Source organism: Rhinopithecus roxellana, chromosome 5, assembly GCF_007565055.1.
Source record: "Rhinopithecus roxellana isolate Shanxi Qingling chromosome 5, ASM756505v1, whole genome shotgun sequence".
NCBI classification, from domain to species: domain Eukaryota; kingdom Metazoa; phylum Chordata; class Mammalia; order Primates; family Cercopithecidae; genus Rhinopithecus; species Rhinopithecus roxellana.
Window position 1 is genome coordinate 49,055,967 of NC_044553.1, and position 20,183 is coordinate 49,076,149.

Sequence of the window (20,183 nt, forward strand, 5' to 3'; positions counted from 1 at the left end):
GTAGCTGTGGGGAAATTTCTTCCAACAAAGGAAAGGAATATTCTTGGTAATGAAAACAGCTCAATTTTGTAGTTCGCAACCATTAGTGCCCCAAACTCTTGAGGTAGTTATTACCTCGCCAGCAGTAAAAGCTTGATTGTAGTTCCTGATTACTGACTCTGTGAAGGTCCTTGTTTCCAGCAACTTCCATAGGCAAAATATTATTGTGATTAATTATCGTGTGGCATAATACAAAGACTAGACGATGTATTGTGGCTTCCGGAGGGCGCCTGCTTCGTTTTTTCGCTGGAGCCCTCGCGGCAGGGGAACTGGAGAGATCCCTGCGTGGCCTTCGGCCCTTCCCTGGTCAGAGCCAGTCAGCAGCGAGGTGCTTCCAGCCATGAGGTATGGGTCTTCAGGATCTCCCGACTTCGGTGCCTTGACCTTGGGCGGAAGGCCCTGTTATCCTTCCTTGCTCACGGACTCCAGCTTTCAGCGCCGGGGACGGGGCGGGACCGCCCTTAGGTCCCGCCCCTCCGCCTCCGCCTCGCCCCGCCCCGCCCCGCTCCGCTCGCGGCCGCCGGCTCCCTCGGGCAGCAGGGGGATGCGCGCCTGCGCTGGCCCTAGCCTTGGAGCAGCCATGATGGTGGGTGTTCTCCGCGGCGCCGAGCCCCGGGAGCGCGGTGGGGGCGGCGGGCGCGGGGCGGGCGCGGGGACCGCGCCAGCCTGGCACTAATGTCTCCCTTTGTGTCTCCCCCATCCCATCCTTTTCTCCGGCGCGTCGGGCCCGCCGACCCCGCAGGAAGGCCTGGACGACGGCCCGGACTTCCTCTCAGAAGAGGACCGCGGAGTAAGTTCTGCCTCCGTTTCGCTTGCGGAACCCTGCCACCCTCCCTCCCCATTCTGGGTCCACGGGTGTGGTACGGGGAGGGGTCCCCAGCCGCGCCGCACTCCCTCTCCGTAGTCCTTTCGGTTTCCTCGCTGCACCGCGCCCCACCCTCCTGCAGCCCTTCCTCCCTGGGGGCCGCTTGGTTCCGATTCCCGGGGACCCACGGCCGCTTTCTTGTCCCCCGCCGCTGGTTCGGGCCTTCTGGTGGACCTCCACTCCCACCCAGGGCGGGGTGCAGGTGGGGAAGTGGAAGTGGAGGCGGGAGCTGGAACGCCCCCACCCTCCCTCGCCACTTTTGGGCCATGAAAACCCATTCTCGGACCTTCTGGCGGCACCCTCAATTTTCACCCAGTGTTGGCATCTCGAACTTGCTCCCGCCCACCCTTCTCTCTGTCTCTCAAATAGTACAGGTGTAGTCTACATTACCATTTTGCAAAGATTTTTACAGTAGCCGAATCAACTCCTGTCCAGTGCCCTACTAGATTATGCAAAGTGCGGGTAGCCCACGGTATCTTTACTTTTTCTAATATCCAGCAAATCCTGTCTTTGGCAGGATTTCCTTGGTGTTTTATTCTTCCTTAGCTTCTTTGAGGTATATTGAAAAATACTATTGATAATTCTGTATACTTAAGATATACATTATATTTTAATACACGAATACATTGTGAAATGAGTACCACAATCAACCTAACATATCCATTGCCTCACCTAGTTGCCAGTTTTTTTTTGTGAGAACATTTGAGATCTAAGCAAATTTCAAGTCTGTACCCTTTGACCAACATCTACGCTCCACCCCCCCACCCCCCACATACACACCCCGCCAGGCCTTTGATAACCTCCATTCTACCCTTGGTGTTCTGAGGTTAGTTGCATTCTACTTCAGAAAGAGCCTTCCGGTCTCTGATTCCTCTCTTCCACCCCACTCTCCACTCCCTTTTTTCTTGGCTGAAGGGTGGTTATCTTTATAGTCCCTTGTACAGGTGAGCACTTGGAAAATGTTGATATATGATAATTAACCATTCAGCAAGGTTCCATGGTTCCTTCACATTTCACAGCCTGCACTTCAGTTTTCCCTTTTGCTTTTTCTTAGCCATCTTCATGTGAAAGAGACATCTGTTAGTGCATATTTGGTAGGTGATAAAATATTGTGGGTTGTTATTGCTGTTTGTAGTAACAGATGAGGTAGTATGAACTGATGACTTTTATAAAGCTTTTATTTACTTATTTGGTTTTATGAGACAGTATCTCCCTTTGTTGCCCAGGCTGGAGTGCAGTGGCATGGTTATAGCTCACTGCAGCCTTTACCTCCTGGGTTTAAGTGATCCTCCCACCTCAGCCTCCCAAGTAGCTGGGACTACTGGCATGGGCCACCATGCCTAGCTAGGTTGTTTGTTGTTTGTTTTTTGAGACGGAGTCTTGCTCTGTCACCCAGACTGGAGTGCAGTGGCACTATCTTGCCTCACTGCAAGCTCCGCCTCCCGGGTTCACGCCATTCTCCTGCCTCTGCCTACCGAGTGTAGCTGGGACTACAGGCGCCCGCCACCAGGCCCGGCTAATTTTTTTGTATTTTTAGTAGAGACGGGGTTTCACCGTGTTAGCCAGGATGGTCTCTATCCCCTGACTTCGTGATCCGCCCCCCTCAGCCTCCCAAAGTGCTGGGATTAGAGGCGTGAGCCACCGCACCCGGCCTGTTCGTTTGTTTTTATAGAGACAGGGTCTCACCATGTTGCCCAGGCCAGTGTCAAACTCCTGGGCTTAAGTGGGCCTCTTGCCTCTGCCTTCCAAAGTGCTGGGATTATAGGCATGAGTCACTGTGCCCAGCCGAGCTTTTAAATAGTAAGAAAGATGGAGAAGGTGCTGCATACTTTATAAATTAATTTCTCAGTGTAAACAAAGACATTATTTAGAATTTCAGGTTAAAGCAAAAGCATCATATAGAATTACTAGTTGTTTCTAAGATTTTTAGTTTCGGCCAGGCACAATGGCTCACACCTGTAATGCCAGCATTTTGGGAGGCCAAGGCAAGAGGATTGTTTGAGGCAGGAATTCAAGATCAGCCTGAGCAACATAGCAACACCCCAACTCTACTGAAAATTTTTAAGACCGGGTATGGTGGCTCAGCCTGTAATCCCAGCACTTTGGAAGGCCAAAGCGAGTGAATCACCTGAGGTCAGGAGTTTGAGACCAGCCTGACCAACATGGTGAAACCCCATCTCTACTAAAAATACAAAAATTAGCTGGGCATGGTGGTGCATGCCTGTAATTCCAGTTACTCCGGAGGCTGAGGCAGGAGAATCACTTGAACCTGGGAGGTAGAGGTTGCAGTGAGCCGAGATTGCGCCATTGCACTCCAGCCTGGGCAACAAGAGCAAAACTCCATCTCAAAAAAAAAAGAAAGAAAAAACAATTTTTTTTTTGAACTTAGGCAAGCTTGGTGGTGTATGCCTATAGTCCTAGCTATTTGAGAGATTGAGAGCTTAAGAACAGTGAGCTATGGCTTGAGAGGGCCTGGGTGACAGAGTGAGATCCTGTCTCTAAAAAAATTTTTTAAATTGTATTTTGGATTTTAAAATAGGGGACACTAGCAGAGTTACTTAATGAAGTGAGAGGAGTTGATTAGAGCACAATTAAACTGATTTTTCTAAATATAAAGCATATGACCTTTATATTTAGATAACTTTGTGTCCTATTTTTGGGGTCTACTAGCACAAGCATACAGAATTTGCTTTCTTGAAGGGTCTTACTAATAATGTTCAGTAAAAATAAAAATACTAATTTTTGAGTATGTCGATGATGTGAAAAGTATCTTTTAGTGAATATTTGTGTTCATGGCTTTATGCCTTCAGGAAGATTTGCTCATGGATCTGGAAGCACTTAAGTAATTTGTCCAGAAACTTTTTCTTTTTCTTTCTTTTTTTTTTTTTTTTTTTGAGACAGAGTCTTGCTCTGTTGCCCGGGCTGGAGTGCAGTGTCACCGTCTCAGCTCACTGCAAGCTCTGCCTCCCAAGTTCACACCATTCTCCTGCCTCAGCCTCCTGAGTAGCTGGGACTACAGGAGTCCGTGACCATGCCCGGCTAATTTTTTGTGCTTTTCTTTTTTTTTTTTTTAGTAGAGGCGGGGGTTTCACTGTGTTAGCTAGGATGGTCTCGATCTTTTGACCTCGTGATCTGCTTGCTCGGCCTCCCAAAGTGCTGGGATTACTGGCGTGAGCCACCGCACCTGGCCCCAGAAACTTTTTCGTGTATTACAAAATTAAAGGGAGAGGAAAACAAAAGAGGACGCCTGACTGAGATGTTCTTATAGAATCCTGTAGATGAAAATTTTAATATGGAAATGGAAAAAAAACATGAATTAGAACGCTTTTGGAACATCAGGATGGATATGTACACTTGCCCAGTTCTTCCTTATTTTTGTCCCATGGAACTGAGTGAATCATAATAATTATATAATTATAGGTGGGCACAGCATAATCATTGTTTCATTATATTTCATTATATCTCATCATCCCTCTGTAGCCTTTAGTATCCCCCTTTTTCTAATGAGAAATCTGAACTTCAGAGAAACTAAGTTAGTAGTCTGAGGTCACACAGCAATGAGTGAGAGAGCTGGACTTTATTTTTTATTTTTTATTTTTTTTGAGATGGAGTCTCGCTCTGTCACCCAGGCTGGAGTGCAGTGGCCAGATCTCAGCTCACTGCAAGCTCCGCCTCCCGGGTTTACGCCATTCTCCTGCCTCAGCCTCCTGAGTAGCTGGGACTACAGGCGTCCACCACCTCGCCCGGCTAGTTTTTTGTATTTTTTAGTAGAGACGGGGTTTCACTGGGTTAGCCAGGGTGGTCTCGATCTCCTGACCTCGTGATCCGCCCGTCTCGGCCTCCCGAAGTGCTGGGATTACAGGCTTGAGCCACCGCGCCCGGCCTGAGCTGGACTTTAAACCACATTTCTGATATCAGAGCCACTGCACAGGTTTCTCAAAGTGGCCTTGAAATACTTGCCTTAGAATTACCTGGGCCGTTTGGAAATCAAAATGAAAGTTTCTGGGTGTCACCTCCTCACTGAATCAGCATCTCCTAGGGTAGGGAATACACAGTATTGAAAACTGTTGGTCACACTTTGATCTTTTCAGCCCCATCTCTACATAAGGACAGATAACTGCATTTTTTTGTTTGTTTGTTTGTTTTAATTTTTTTGAGACAGGGTCTCGCTCTGTCACCCAGGCTGGAGTGCAGTGGCATGATCTCAGCTCACTGCAGCGTCTGCCTTCAGGTTCAACTAGTTCTCCTGTCTCAGTCTCCTGAGTAGCTGGGACTACAGGTGCATGCTACCACACCCAGCTAATTTTTGTATTTTTAGTAGAGACAGGGTTTTCACCATATTGGTCAGGCATGTCTTGAACTCCTGACCTCAGGTGATCCACCTGCCTCGGCCTATCAGAGTGCTGGGAGTATAGGTGTAAGCCACTGTGCCCAGCTGATAACTTTTTTTTTTTTTTTTAAAGAGGGAGTTTCACTCCTGTCGCCCAGGCTGTAGTGCAATGGCACAATCTTGGCTCACTGCATCCTCCACCTCCCAGGTGCAGGCGAGTCTCCTGCCTGCTGAGATTATAGGCGCCCACCACCACACCTGGCTAATTTTTTTGTTTTTTTTAATAGAGACAGGGTTTCACCATGTTGGCCAGGCTGGTCTCGAACTCTTGACCTCAGGTGATCTGCCCTCCTCGGCCTCCCAAAGTGCTGGGACTACAGGCATGAGCCACCGCGCCCGGACGATAACTGCTTATTTAACAAGTGCCCAAGGAGAGTTTCTGTTTGTGACTGAAATTTGATTACTGCTGCACAAAGTTATCCTGCTATTTCCTCATTTTAGAAACAGAAATATCTGGCCTGTTTAAATTTCCTTACATTGTGTTTGGTCTGATAGAAATAGATTGCCATAATTAGAACTTTTAGGCATTGCATTTTTAGTTTAGATCATCTTGTTGAGCCTTTTAAGAAAGGGAGTCTTGGCAGGTCACAGTGGCTCACGCCTGTAATCCCAGCACTTTGGAAGACGGAGGCGGGTGGATCACGAGGTCAGCCTGACCAACATGGTGAAGCTCTGTCCCTGCTAAAAATACAAAAAATTAGCCGGGTGTGGTGGCGGGTAGCTGTAATCCCAGCTACTTGGGAAGCTGAGGCAGGAGAATCATTGGAACCCAGGAGGTGGAGATTGCAGTGAGCCGAGAGCATGCCATTGCACTCCCGCCTGGGCAACAGTGCGAGACTCTGTCTCAAAAAGAAAAGGGCGTCTTGATAGAGAAAAAGCATGAAGTACATCTTGATATGAGTTGCAAAGGGGGCAGCACATTCAAAAATAATAACTAGCATTTCATGTAAAGCAGTAAGTAAGCAAATTTTTTTTTTTTTTTTTCTGAGATGGAGTCTTGCTCTGTCGTCCCAGCTGGAGTGCAGTGGTGCGATCTTGGCTCACTGCAACGTCTGCCTCCTGGGTTCATGTCATTCTCCTGCCTCAGCCTCCTGAGTAGCTGGGACTACAGGCACCCGCCACCACGTCCTGCTAATTTTTTGTATTTTTAGTAGAGACAGGGTTTCACCATGTTAGCCAGGATGGCCTCGATCTCCTGACCTCGTGATCTGTCTGCCTCGGCCTCCCAAAGTGCTGGGATTACAGGTGTGAGCCACCACGCTGGCCCTTTTTGTTTTCTCTAGACGGAGTCTTGCTCTGTTGCTAGGCTGGAGTGCAGTGATGCGACCTTGACTCACTGCAACCTCCGCCTCCCAGGTTCAAACTGTTCTGCCTCAGACTCCTGAGTAGCTGGTACTATAGGCACTCGCCACCACACCCAGCTAATTTTTGTATTTTTAGTAGAGACGAGGTTTCACCATGTTGGCCAGGATGGTCTCGATCTCTTGACCTCATGATCCACCCGCCTTGGCCTCCCAAAGTGCTGGGATTACAGGCGTGAGCCACCACGTCTGGCTACAGGTAAACAAAATTAAAGTCAGTGTTTTTAAATAAATCTTTAAGTAGCCACACATTTTCATCATGATGTTTCGATTAGAACAGAATCTCAGTGCCCTAAGAAAACCTTGTTTTGGCCAGGCACAGTGTCTTATGCTTGTAATCCCAGCACTTTGGGAGGCGGAGATGGGCAGATCACCTGAGGTCAGGAGTTAAAGACCTGCCTGGCCAACATGGTGAAACCCCATCTCTACTAAAAATACAAAAATTAGCCGGGCATGATGGCTGGTGCCTGTAATTCCAGCTACTTGGGAGGCTGAGACAGGAGAATCACTTGAATCCAGGAGGCAGAGGTTGCAGTGAGCCAAGACCTTGCCATTGTACTCCAGCTTGGGCAACAAGAGCGAAACTGTCTCAAAAAAAAAAAAAAAAAAAAAAGGAAAATACTGTTTTGTGAGAAATTTAAAAAACAGGCTTCAAGAATACATAGTGTTGAAAAATATTGGCCACATTTTCATCTCTTTAGCCCTACCTCTATATAATAGGTTTTTCTCCCCCAAATAAAGGACAGTAACATATTATTTGGTAAACAAATGAGCCCTTTGAATTGGACACATTTTTTTCTGATGTGCTTGTTAAATAAGAACAGTGCGTGCCAGAGTGATGGCATGATTCTCTTTGCACTTGATTTCAATTCTAAATAATATGTTTATTGTTTTCAAGAATTACTTTAGGTAGAGTAACTACTCATTCTCCTGTACTCCTAGCCTTGTTCCTACCTCTGTATTTCTTATCTTCGTTAATAGCATCACTTTCCAGTTATGCTGGCAAGAAACCTCTGAGTCATATCCTTTATTTTATATCAGAGCAGTCATTGCAGCCAGTTAATTTCACCTTGGAAATGTTGTTTACCCCATCTTTCATGTGCATGGTCCCATTTAAACTCCTTGCTACTTCTTACTTAGACTGTAGCAGTACCTATCCTTAGTCTCTGTCTTTAGTCTTTCTACTTTCCAATTCAGTCTTCAAATTACTTATATTACTCAAATGATTAAACCATATGGCACCATTAGTGAAAAGGACTTCCTTGGACCTCAATTTTTTGGGGGAAAGGTCCAAACTCCTTAGGCTAACATTAAACTCTGTTCATAACCTTTTCTGACTGGCTTCATTTCTCAATATCCCTTCCCCCATATTCTAGTCTATTCCCCATTGCCCAAGCACCTCTACGCTTGACTGTCTGTTTTATGCATGCATTTCAGTGTTTTATTTTCCCCTCACCTTTTCTTTCACTTGAAATTCAACTGGAATTTGGCCCAGATGCTTGCATTTTGTTTTGCACCTGCACACTTTTTAGCTTAAACACATTCCACATTTATTGATAGTTATTTCACATAAAAATGTGCTATATATTATGTTGGCTGAGGATTAAAAAGGTGAGTAAGACAAAGTTCCTGCCCTGAGACCATCACAGTGTAGTGAAGGAGCTAGAGTTATAATCCCTTGAAATAAAGTGTATGGGAGTACAAAGTAAAGTGTTCAACTTTAGGGGAAAGGGTAGTAGTAAAGACATAATGATAGTTACACACTTACATAGCATTCACTGTATGTCAGGGACTTTCCATATATTAACTCAATTCTCAAATCCCTGTGAAATACACCTACTATTGTTCCTATTTGGGAAAGGAAAACTGAGTTGCAGAGACATTAAATAACTTGCCCAAAGTCATACAGCCAGTAGGAGCTGTGGTCAAATAGGCAGTCTAGCTCTAGGGCCTGGCTTTTAACCACTGTGCTATTGGTCTGCTTTCCAACAGGGAGGACGGCATGTGTTGGTAATTTGGTTCCTCCTAGAGCACCTGTTCTTACTGGAGCAGAGGTTGCAAAGGTACATGAGGCTAGTATGGACAGAGTATAAAGTGCATAGTGAAAGACTCCAGGCATTGGGAAGTGCCGAGGAATTTTAAGCTAGGAAAGACATGCCCAGGCCGGGTGCAGTGGCTCATGCCTGTAATCCCAGCACTTTGGGAGGCCGAGGTGGGCAGATCACCTGAGGTAAGGAGTTTGACACCAGCCTGGCCAACATGACGAAACCCCATCTATACTAAAAATACAAAAAAAAATTAGCCAGGTGTGGTGGTGGGTGCCTGTAATCCCAGCTACTAGGGAAACTGAGGTAGGAGAATCGCTTGAACCCAGGAGGCAGAGGCAGCAGGGAGCCAAGATCACGCCACTACACTCCAGCCTGGGCGACAGGAGCAAAACTCCATCTCAAAAAAAAAAAAAGGAAAGACATTTCCAGGTGAAAATATCATTGTAGATTATTCTAATATAGAGGATAGATTGATGCTTCCTTTCAGAAAGCAAAGAAACCAGGTAACAGGCTAATGCAACAGTCCAGATGAGAAATGACAAAAGAAGAACTAAGGCAGTGGAAGAGGGATGAAGGAAGGAATGTAGTAAAGAGATGTTTAGGAGATAGAATTGACAGGACGTAGTGACTGAATAAGTATACATGGGCTGGGCAAGGGAGAAGGAGAAAATAGGAAGGAAGACCAGGATTAGAGGTTAGGTCATAAGTCTAGTTCCAGGTATGTTGGATTTAAAGTGCCTGTGAGGCATCTAACCTGCCCCTGCCAAACTAGAATGTAAGATCTGTAAGGTTGAGGATTGTGTCTCTTCACTGCTGTCTGCTTAACATGTAGGACAGTGCTTGATACATTGAGGGCAGTGAGTTGTTTAATAAGCAAATACATCCAGGTGGCTATGTCTAGTTGGTAACTTGAAATTAAATTGGGAACTTAGAATAAAAGGTCTGAATTGGAGATGTAATTACTTAGGAATTATTAGTTGAGAATGGCTGATATTTCCAACATTAGATAGCACCCAAGGGAAACCAGCATTTAAGGACTAGAGCAAAGATGATTGCTTAATGGGGCTGAGAGGGGTAGGAGGCGAATCAGAGGAGACTTCAAAAGTTGAGAGAAGGCCGGGCGCGGTGGCTCAAGCCTGTAATCCCAGCACTTTGGGAGGCCGAGACGGGCGGATCACGATCGTGGTCAGGAGATCGAGACCATCCTGGCTAATACGGTGAAACCCCGTCTCTACTGAAAAATACAAAAAACTAGCCGGGCGAGGTGGCGGGCGCCTGTAGTCCCAGCTACTCGGAGGCTGAGGCAGGAGAATGGCGTAAACCCGGGAGGCAGAGCTTGCAGTGAGCTGAGATCCGGCCACTGCACTCCAGCCTGGGCGACAGAGCGAGACTCCGTCTCAAAAAAAAAAAAAAAAAAAAAAAAGTTGAGAAAAGCTGGCTTAGTGGCTCATGCCTGTAATCCCAGCACTCTGAGAGGCTGAGGCAAGAGGATCACTTGAGCACAGGAGTTTGAAACCAGTCTGGGGTATGCAGAAAGATCCTGTCTCTACAAAAAAAATTAGCAGGGTGTGGTCACACATGCATTTGGTCCTAGCTAGCTACTTGGGAAGCTGAGGAGGGAAGATTGCTTGATCACAGGAGTTCAAGGCTGTAGTGTGCTAAGATTGTACCACTGTACTCCAGTCTGGGCGACCGAGTGAGATGCCCATCACCAATTTTTTTTTTTTTTTTTTTGAGGGAGAGTCCCACTTTTATCACCCAGGTTAGAGTACAGTGGCACCATCTTGACTCACTGCAACTTCTGCCTTCTGGATTCAAGCAGTTTCTTGTGTCTCAGCCTCCTGAGTAGCTGGGATTACAGGCATGTACCACCATGCCCAGATAATTTTTGTATTTTTAGTAGACACAGGGTTTCACCTTGTTGCCAGGCTGGTCTCAAACTCCTGGCCTCAAGTGATCCTCCTGCCTCAGCCTCCCAAAGTGCTAAGATTATAGGCGTAAGCCACCATGCCCGGCCCCATCTCCAGTTTTAAAAATAATGATTTTTTAAAAGTTGAGATAGTTTTAAGAAAGGAGTGGTCAGAATGATACCAACGCAGAATACTGCAGAGAGGCCAAGCAGACTGAAAAATATCATTGGTTTGGAAATTAGGTACTCATGTAAAGAATTTTGGTTTTGTTTTTGTTTTTCGACATGGTCTTGCTCTGTTGTTTAGGCTGGCATGCAGTGACACCATCACAGCTCACTGCAGCCTTGACCTCCTGGGCCTCAAGTGATCCTCCCACCTCAGCTTCCCAAGTAGCTGGGACTACAGGCGTGTGCCACAATGACCAGCTGTGAGGCAAAATTTATTTGTAAAAAGGTTTGTTGGTGGGCCTGAGAGAATAAACAGCTGCTGGCATTTATTTCTCTGGGCTGGAGGAGGCAAGTTCACTTGTTGAGGGTGGGGTGTAATGTGGTAGTAAAAGTTGGAATTGTTGCTGCAGGGAATCAAAAGAGGAGCTGAGCGAAGTTGCACAGGACTGGACTGCTGAGTAGTTTTAAAAGAGTGTTTGCAATTTGGAGACCGTTAATTTGAAATGGAACAGTACAAACAATGGTGACTTTTCTGTAGCCATACTCAGCAGCCCAAATGTAAAAGTTGAAGATTATATTGATCTTGAGGCCAGGTGGCTCATGCCTGTAATCCCAGCATTTGGGAGGCTAAGGTGGGAGGATCGCTTGAGCCCAGGAGTTCAAATCTAGCTTGGGCAGCATAGTGAGACCTCGTCTCTATAAAAAAATAAATAAATAAAAGATAAGTAGATGCTGAGTATGGGAATTTGTAAGCCAGGTATGGTAAAAGAACAGTGAAAGTTGAAGGGACCAGCAGGAAAGGTATTGGAATGGCATTTGTGGAGTGGATTGGAAAAGGAGTGAAGCAGAGGGAGTGCTGACAGACTGGAAATAAATGGAAAGCTCACAGGACTGGAGGTGTTGATGAGGTTACATTGTATATGTGGTGAAAGTGGTGGGGAGAAAGCAGGAAGCAGTTAATTTTATATTACATAGGTTGATTGTCTTTCTCATTGCAAATAGATTTCTTGAAGGCAGGGCTTTTTGCTCACTTTAAATCTTCCGCAATACCTGGAACAGTTGTTTGCGTATAAGTGCTGAAAAAAAAAAGTTTATTAAATAACCGCATATTACTATATTGCCTAGAGAGTCAAGTGTTTATATTTATTCTATCTATCTATATATTTTTGAGACAGAGTTGTGTTCTGTCACCGAGGCTGGAGTACAGTGGCGTGATATCAGCTGACTGCAACCTCCACCTCCTGGGTTCAAGTGATCCTTCTGCCTCAGCCTCCTGAGTAGCAGGGACTATAGGCATGCACCACTGCACCCAGCTAATTTTTGTATTTTTAGTAGAGATGGGGTTTCACCATGTTGGCCAGGCTGGTCTCGGACTCCTAACTTCGTGATCCGCCCACCTTGGCCTCCCAAAGTGTTGGAATTACAGGCATGAGCCACTGCACCCGGCCAATCAAATTCACTTCTATCATGGAGTTTTTAATTGATTGTACTGTAATTACCTGAAAGTAGTTTTGCATCCCAGTTGTGGTTCCACCTTTCTTTCCTCTTCCCTCCTTTACATTCCACAAATATTTGTTGAGAACTTCCATTGGGAATATAGCAATGAACAAAATAGATAAAAACCTATGTCTTCATGGAGCTGAATTACAGTCATGAAAATACATTTTTATTTTTTTTTTATTTTTATTTTTTTTTGAGACGGAGTCTTGCTCTGCCACCCAGGCTGGAGTGCAGTGGCCAGCTCTCAGCTCACTGCAAGCTCCGCCTCCCGGGTTCACGCCATTCTCCTGTCTCAGCCTCCCGAGTAGCTGGGACTACAGGCGCCCGCCTCGTCGCCCGGCTAGTTTTTTGTATTTTTTAGTAGAGACGGGGTTTCACCGTATTAGCCAGGATGGTCTCGATCTCCTGACCTCATGATCCGCCCGTCTCGGCCTCCCAAAGTGCTGGGATTACAGGCTTGAGCCACCGCGCCCGGCCTGAAAATACATTTTTAAAAAGTAAAGTATATTAGGTTTTGAATAAGCATTACGAAGAAAAATGAGGGAGGAGTAAGGATTTTTGGGCTGGAAGGGAGGATGGTTTGAGCCACACTTTTACATAGGGTGCCTAGGAAATGCCTTCCTGAGGAAGACTTAAGGACTTGAAGAAAGTGAGCTGTGCAGATAGATATCTGGGGAGCAGAGTGTTCCAGGCAGAGGGAACCAGCAGGTGCAAAGACTCCCTGAGACGGCAGCATGTTTGTGTGTTCAAAAAACAAGGAGGGCCGGGTGCAGTGCCTCATGCTTGTAATCCCAGCACTTGAGAGGTCAAGGCGGGTGGATCACCTGAGGTTGGGAGTTCGAGACCAGCCTGGCCAACATGGTGAAACCTTGTCTCTACTAAAAATACAAAAATTAGCTGGGCGTGGTGGCGCATGTCTGTAATTCCAGCTACTAGGGAGGCTGAGGCAGGAAAATCATTTGAACCAGAGAGGCAGAGGTTGCAGTGAGCCAATGTCGTACCACTGTACTCCAGTCTTGGTGACACAGCAAGACTCCATCCCCCCCCAAAAAAGGAGGCTATATGGCAGGACTATAGTGAGCCAGAGGAGTGGTAAATTAAATGATATCAGATGGAGATTTTATAGTGCCTGGTAGGCCACTGTAAGGTATTCAGCTTTTCTTCAAGCGGAAACTTCTTAGATTTTGAGCAGAGAAATGATTTCTAGTTTAATGATACTAGAATATCATTAAATTTATGAGGGGCAAGGGCTGAAGTAAGATCAGTTTGGATACTATTGTAAGAGTCAAAGTTATTTTTCTTTTCTTCCTTCCTCTTTGCCCCATCCCATCCACTCATCCATCTCTCTACATTTTTTTTTCTGTCAAAATATGAACAACTGACTTTTTAGGGATGTTCTAAGCTAGATACTTCATAGTACACTAGTCAGTATAATAACTAGTAGTGAATGTCTTCCTAAGTCTTATTTTTTTTGAGACAAGAGTCTTGCTCTGTCCCCCAGGCTGGAGTGCAGTGGCTCAATCTCGGCTCACTACAAGCTCTGCCTCCTGGGTTCAAGCTATTCTCTTGCTTCAGCCTCCCAGGTTCCTGGGACTATAGGTGCCTGCCACTACGCCTGGCTCATTTTTTGCATTTTTAGTAGAGACGGGGTTTCACTGCTTTAGCCAGGATGGTCTTGATCTCCTGACCTCGGGATCTACCCGCCTTGGCCTCCCAAAGTGCTGGGATTACAGGTGTGAGCTACTGTGCCCGGCCCAAGTCTTTTTTTTTTTTTTTTTTTTTTTTGAGATAGCGTCTCACTCCGTCACCCAGGCTGGAGTGCAGTGGGACAATCACAGCCCACTGCAGCCTCAGCCTCCTGAGTAGCTGGGACCACAGATGTGCACCATTACACCCAGCTAATGTAAAAATTTTTTGTGCAGACAAGGTCACACTGTGTTGCCCATGCTGGTCTCGAACTCCTGGCCACAAGTGGTCATTCTGCCTTGGCCTCCCAATGTACTGGGATTACAGGCATAAGCTACCGTGCCTAGCCTTTTAGTAAGTAATTATATATGGAACAACAGGTCAAGGTCTTTAAATTGTTCTTCTAATGATACTACATTTATGTTACTTAATCCTTATTTTTTTGTCATAATCTTTCTCTTGACCAGTGACACAAATGTTTAACCTAGTCAGCCTCTGACAGAAGACAGTCCAATGTTTATTGTCCCAGAAAAAGATTAAGCCATTGAATGTAATCTAATTAGAAATTTCTTCCAACTGAACTCACTAGTTGCAGAAAGTTGATTAAATTTTTTTTTTTACCTAAATTTTTTTTTTTACCTGAGACGTCGTGCTCTCTCCACCAGGCTGGAGTGCAGTGGTGCGATCTTAGCACCTGGTCTCTGCCTTTTGTATATAGATAACATGCTGGCTCGGCATTGTGGCTCACTCCTGTAATCCCAGCACTTTGGGAGGCTGAGGCAGGTGGATCACCTGAGGTCAGGAGTTGAAGACCAGCCTGGCTAACATGGCAAAACCCCATCTCTACTAAAAATACAAAAAGTTAGCTGGGCCTGGTTGTACATGCCTGTAGTCCTAGCTACTCGGGAGGTATTAAATTTCTTTTTACCTGAGACATCGTGCTCTCTCGACCAGGCTGGAGTGCAGTGGTGCGATCTCAGCTCACTGCAACCTCTGCCTCCCAGATTCAAGCAATTCTCCTGCCTCAGCCTCCTGAGTAGCTGGGATTATAGGCGCTCACCACCACACCTGGCTAATTTTTTTTTTCTTTTTTGTATTTTTAGTAGAAACAAGGTTTCACCATGTTGGCCAGGCCGGTCTCAAATTCCTAACCTTGCGATCCTCCTGCTTCGGCCTCCCAAAGTGCTGGGATGACAGGCTTGAGCCACCGCACCCAGCCAATTAAATTTTTATGAAACGCATAAAATTTTTTAAATTTTTATGAAGCACAAGTTGTTTGCTTGACTCCTGTCCTTAATAAAACCCTCTAAATGATTGACTTTTTGCTAAACTGAGAAGAAAATCTGCCTAGACGATTTGTGTACATTTTATGTAATGAACACTAAATCTCACACCTGTAATCCCACCCTTGGCTAATTTTTGTTTTTGTTAACTGTTTTTGGGTTTTTTTTTTTTTTTTAGAGACCAGGTGCTGCTGCAATACCAGCACTCTGGGAGGCTGAGGCAGGTGGATCACGAGGTCAGGAGTTCAAGACCAACGTGGCCAAGATGGTGAAACTCCGCCTCTTACTAAAAATACAAAAATTAGCTGGGCCTGGTGGCAGGCGCCTGTAATCCCAGCTACTTGGGAGGCTGAGGCAGCAAACTGCTTGAACGTGGGATGTGGAAGTTGCAGTGAGCCAAGATGGCACCACTGCACTCCAGCCTGGGCGACAGAGTGAGACTCCATCTCAAAAAAAAAAAAACAGAATCTGGCTGTGTGTGGCAGCTCACACCTGTAATCTTAACACTTTGGGAGGCTGAGGCGATTGGATCACTTGAGCTCAGGAGCTCAAGACCAATCTAGGCAACATGGCAAAACCCTGCACTCCAACCTGGGGGAACAAAATGAGACTCCATCTCAAAAAATAACATGTGATTGATTACCTTTAAGGCCTACCTAGATAATCCAGGATAATCTCAAAATCTCCATCTCAAAATCCATAATTGAATGACATCTGCAAAGTCCTAGTCCTTTATTGACATACAAGGTAACGTTTACAGCTCCCAGGAATTTGGATGTAGATACCTCCTAGGGAGCTACCACAATAAACATCTTAAAAGTGGCCTGGCCTGGCTCAGTGGCTCACACCTGTAATCCCAGCACTTGGGGAGGCCAAGGTGAAAGGGTTACCTGAGCTCAGGAGTTCAAGACCAGCCTGGGTGACATAGCGAGACCCTGTCTCTATTTGAAACAAAAAACAGAAAGAAAAGGCCTGAAGGTGATTAAAGTAAAAAAGGAGGCCAGGCGCAGTGGCTCACGCCTGTAATCCCAGCACTTTGGGAGGCCGAGGTGGGTGGATCACGAGGTCAGAAGATCAAGACCATCCTGGCTAACACGATGAAACCCTGTCTCTACTTAAAAAAATACGAAAAATGAGCCAGGCGTGGTGGCAGGCACCTGTAGTCCCAGCTACTCGGGAGACTGAGGCAGAAGAATGTTGTGAACCTGGGAGGTGGAGCTTGCAGTGAGCCAAGATTGCACCACTGCACTCCAGCCTGGGCGACAGAGCGAGACTCTGTCTCCAAAAAAAAAAAAAGAAGAAAAAGGAAACAGGGAAACATTTTTTTTTTTTTTTTTTTTTTTTTTTTTTGAGACGGAGTCTTACTCTGTCACCAGGCTGGAGTGCAGTGGCGTGATCTCCACTTTGTGCAACCTCCGCCCCCCAAGTAGCTGGGACTACAGGCGCACGCCACCATGTCCAGCTAATTTTGGTATTTTTAGTAGAGATGGGGTTTCACCATGTTGGCCAGGATGGTCTCAATCTCTTGACCTCATGATACACCTGCCTCAGCCTCCCAAAGTGCTGGGATTATAGGTATGAGCCACTGCACCTGGCGCCCCCCCTCCGCTTTTTTTTTTTTTTTTTTTTGAGACAGGGTTTGGCTCTGTTGCCCAGGCTGGAGTGCAGTGGTGTGATCTCAGCTCACTGCAACCTCCTTCTTGGGCTCAAGCCATTCCCCACACCTCAGCCTCCCAAGTAGCTGGGACTACAGGTGTACAACATGTGCCAGGCTAATTTTTGTATTTTTTTGTAGAGATGAGGCTTTTCTGTGTTGGCCAGGCTAGTCTCAGATTCCTGAGCTCAAGCAATTTGAATAGCAAGGTGGGCGGATCACTTGAGGTCAGGAGTTCAAGACCAGCCTGGTCAACATGGCAAAACCCCGTCTCTACCAGAAACTACAAAAAATAGCTGGATGTGGGGGTGCACGCCTATAATCCCAGCTTCTCAGGAGGCTGAGGTGGGAGAATCACTTGAACCTGGGAGGGAGAGGTTGTAGTGAACAGAGATCACCACTGCACTCCAATCTGGGTAACAGAGTGAGACCCTGTCTCAAAAACAAAAAATAAAATGTATATATACACATATATATATTTGAAATCATTGAGTAAACAATTTTGCGTTTGCATTCAGCATTTTTTTTCATTTACCATATAATTAAAATTTGAGATACCAATGACCAGGTGAGATTCTCTAAGTCCTAGGTTTTACAGCTAGAGTACTGTCTTTGAAACAGTCTATTTCATGTCTTTGCAGCTGGCTAAGACTTATCTTTTAGTGTTTTGAGTCTTTCCTAAGTCTCAAAATTACCCAAACAAGTTACAGTATTTATTGTTTAAAGAGTAAGAAAAACATGAAGTTTAAAAATTTTGCCGGGCGCGGTGGCTCAAGCCTGTAATCCCAGCACTTTGGGAGGCCGAGACGGGCGGATCACGAGGTCAGGAGATCGAGACCATCCTGGCTAATACGGTGAAACCCCGTCTCTACTAAAAAATACAAAAAACTAGCCGGGCGACGAGGCGGGCGCCTGTAGTCCCAGCTACTCGGGAGGCTGAGACAGGAGAATGGCGTGAACCCGGGAGGCGGAGCTTGCAGTGAGCTGAGAGCTGGCCACTGCACTCCAGCCTGGGAGGCAGAGCAAGACTCCGTCTCAAAAAAAAAAAAAAAAAAAAAAAAAAAAAAAAAAAAAAAAAAATTTTAAATAAGAAGAGTCTTCTTATAGATGAGAAAGTGGAAGCACTAAATAGGGAATATATTCATTTCTTCAAATGTAGCTTATGGAGTTACTTATTGAGTACTTACTGTAAGTATTTTTCTTAGCACTTCACATTAATGTATTTAATTATATTTGATAGTTTCATTGTATATTCCTGAATACAAAGAGGCGGGAGTTAAACTTGTTGCTTGATAGTCTTTTTATTATTTTTCTTGTGCTTCAAGACAGACACATTCCTTAATTTTAGAGTGCTTGAACTTAGATGGACCACTTTCTTGGAAAATAGGTTTTTTGGTTTTTTTTTGAGACAGGTGTTTTTTTTTGTTTGTTTTGTTTTGTTTTGTTTTTTGTTTTTTGAGACGGTTTTGCTCTGTTATCCAGGCTGAAGTGCAGTGGCATGATTACTGCTCACATCTCCTGCCTCAGCCTCCCGTGTAGTGAGACTACAGGTGTGTGCCACCATATTTGGCTATTTTCTTTCTTTCTTTCTTTTTTTCAATTTTTGTAGAGACAGGGTCTTGTTATGTTTCCCGGGGTGGTCTTGAATTCCTGGGCTCAGTCAGTCCTCCTGCCTCAGCCTCCTAAAGTGCTGGGATTACAGACGTGAGCCATCACATCTGACTGAAAAGAGTTTTCTTTTTGAATTAAACTGTAACTAAACTGTAATTAATCACGATTAGCTTGGTGACTTAAGTAAAGCAAAATATAGTTGAATACTGTAAAATGAAAATTCTAGAACTGAATACTACAGTATTAAGGTAATAGCGTTGCCCAAAGCAGCTGCTTCAAAATGTATATAATATGTATGTTATATGGACATGAGTACCTCTTTAGACTTAATCTTTTGTTATTTTTGTTTTGTTTTTGCATTGTCTTGTCTGAGAAAAAAATTACATAAAAGCACATGATTTTCATTAAGATACTGGTTTTCTTCTTCCAGCTTAAAGCAATAAATGTAGATCTTCAAAGTGATGCTGCACTGCAGGTGGACATTTCTGATGCTCTTAGTGAGCGGGATAAAGTAAAATTCACTGTTCACACAAAGGTAAATGTGATTTTGTACTTTCTATTATTTTAGCCATTTGTTATACTACATATGTGATATGTTGACCGGTACTTGGATTTTATTTTTATTTTTTTATTTTTTTATTTTTTGAAACGGAGTCTTGCTCTGCCACCCAGGCTGGAGTGCAGTGGCCGGCTCTCAGCTCACTGCAAGCTCCGCCTCCCGGGTTCACGCCATTCTCCTGTCTCAGCCTCCCGAGTAGCTGGGACTACAGGCGCCCGCCTCGTCGCCCGGCTAGTTTTTTGTATTTTTTAGTAGAGACGGGGTTTCACCGTATTAGCCAGGATGGTCTCGATCTCCTGACCTCATGATCCGCCCGTCTCGGCCTCCCAAAGTGCTGGGATTACAGGCTTGAGCCACCGCGCCCGGCCGGATTTTAAACATAATTGGAAAGAGACTATTTTAACAAAAATAGGTGTAGGAAAATATACTTTTTTAAGATTAATATTCTGAGAATCAGAACCTAGACAGAGGGCAAATTTAATTTTTTTCCAAATTTTTATTAGTATCTTTTATCATTCTTGTTACTTTCTTTTTTTTTTTTTTTTGAGACGGAGTCTTGCTCTGCCACCCAGGCTGGAGTGCAGTGGCCAGATCTCAGCTCACTGCAAGCTCCGTCTCCCGGGTTTACGCCATTCTCCTGCCTCAGCCTCCCGAGTAGCTGGGACTACAGGCGCCCTCCACCTCGCCCGGCTAGTTTTTTGTATTTTTTAGTAGAGACGGGGTTTCACTGGGTTAGCCAGGATGGTCTCGATCTCCTGACCTTGTGATCCGCCCGTCTCGGTCTCCCAAAGTGCTGGGATTACAGGCTTGAGCCACCGCACCCGGCCCCCATTCTTGTTACTTTCAATTTCATTGTTCTTTCTGTCAAATTACTGTCTTACAAATGATTATTATTACTATTTTTTTTGAGATGGAGTCTCTTTCGTCCAGGCTGGAGTGCAGTGGTGTGATCCTGGCTCACTCACTGCAACCTCTGCCTCCTGGGTTCAAGCAATTCTGCTGTCTCAGCCTCCCAAGTAGCTGGGACTACAGTCACAAGCCACCATGCCTGGCTAATTTTTTTTTTTTTTTTTTTTTTTTTTTTGAGAAGGAGTCTCGCTCTGTCACCCA

General features: G+C 45.3%; 1 protein-coding gene across 2 annotated transcripts in view; it reads left to right on the top strand.

Annotated features, from left to right (window-relative positions):
- The first annotated feature begins 539 nt into the window (after window positions 1–539).
- Window positions 540–20,183, top strand: part of SNX6 (sorting nexin 6) — a 68,609-nt gene continuing 48,965 nt past the window's right edge. For both annotated transcript variants that reach the window (XM_010366591.2, XM_010366597.2), the window contains exons 1-3: window positions 540–625; window positions 782–829; window positions 18,945–19,049. In XM_010366591.2, coding sequence (XP_010364893.1) covers window positions 584–625; window positions 782–829; window positions 18,945–19,049 — 195 coding nt within the window. In that variant the 5' untranslated portion in view covers window positions 540–583. The remainder of the gene's footprint in view (window positions 626–781; window positions 830–18,944; window positions 19,050–20,183) is intronic.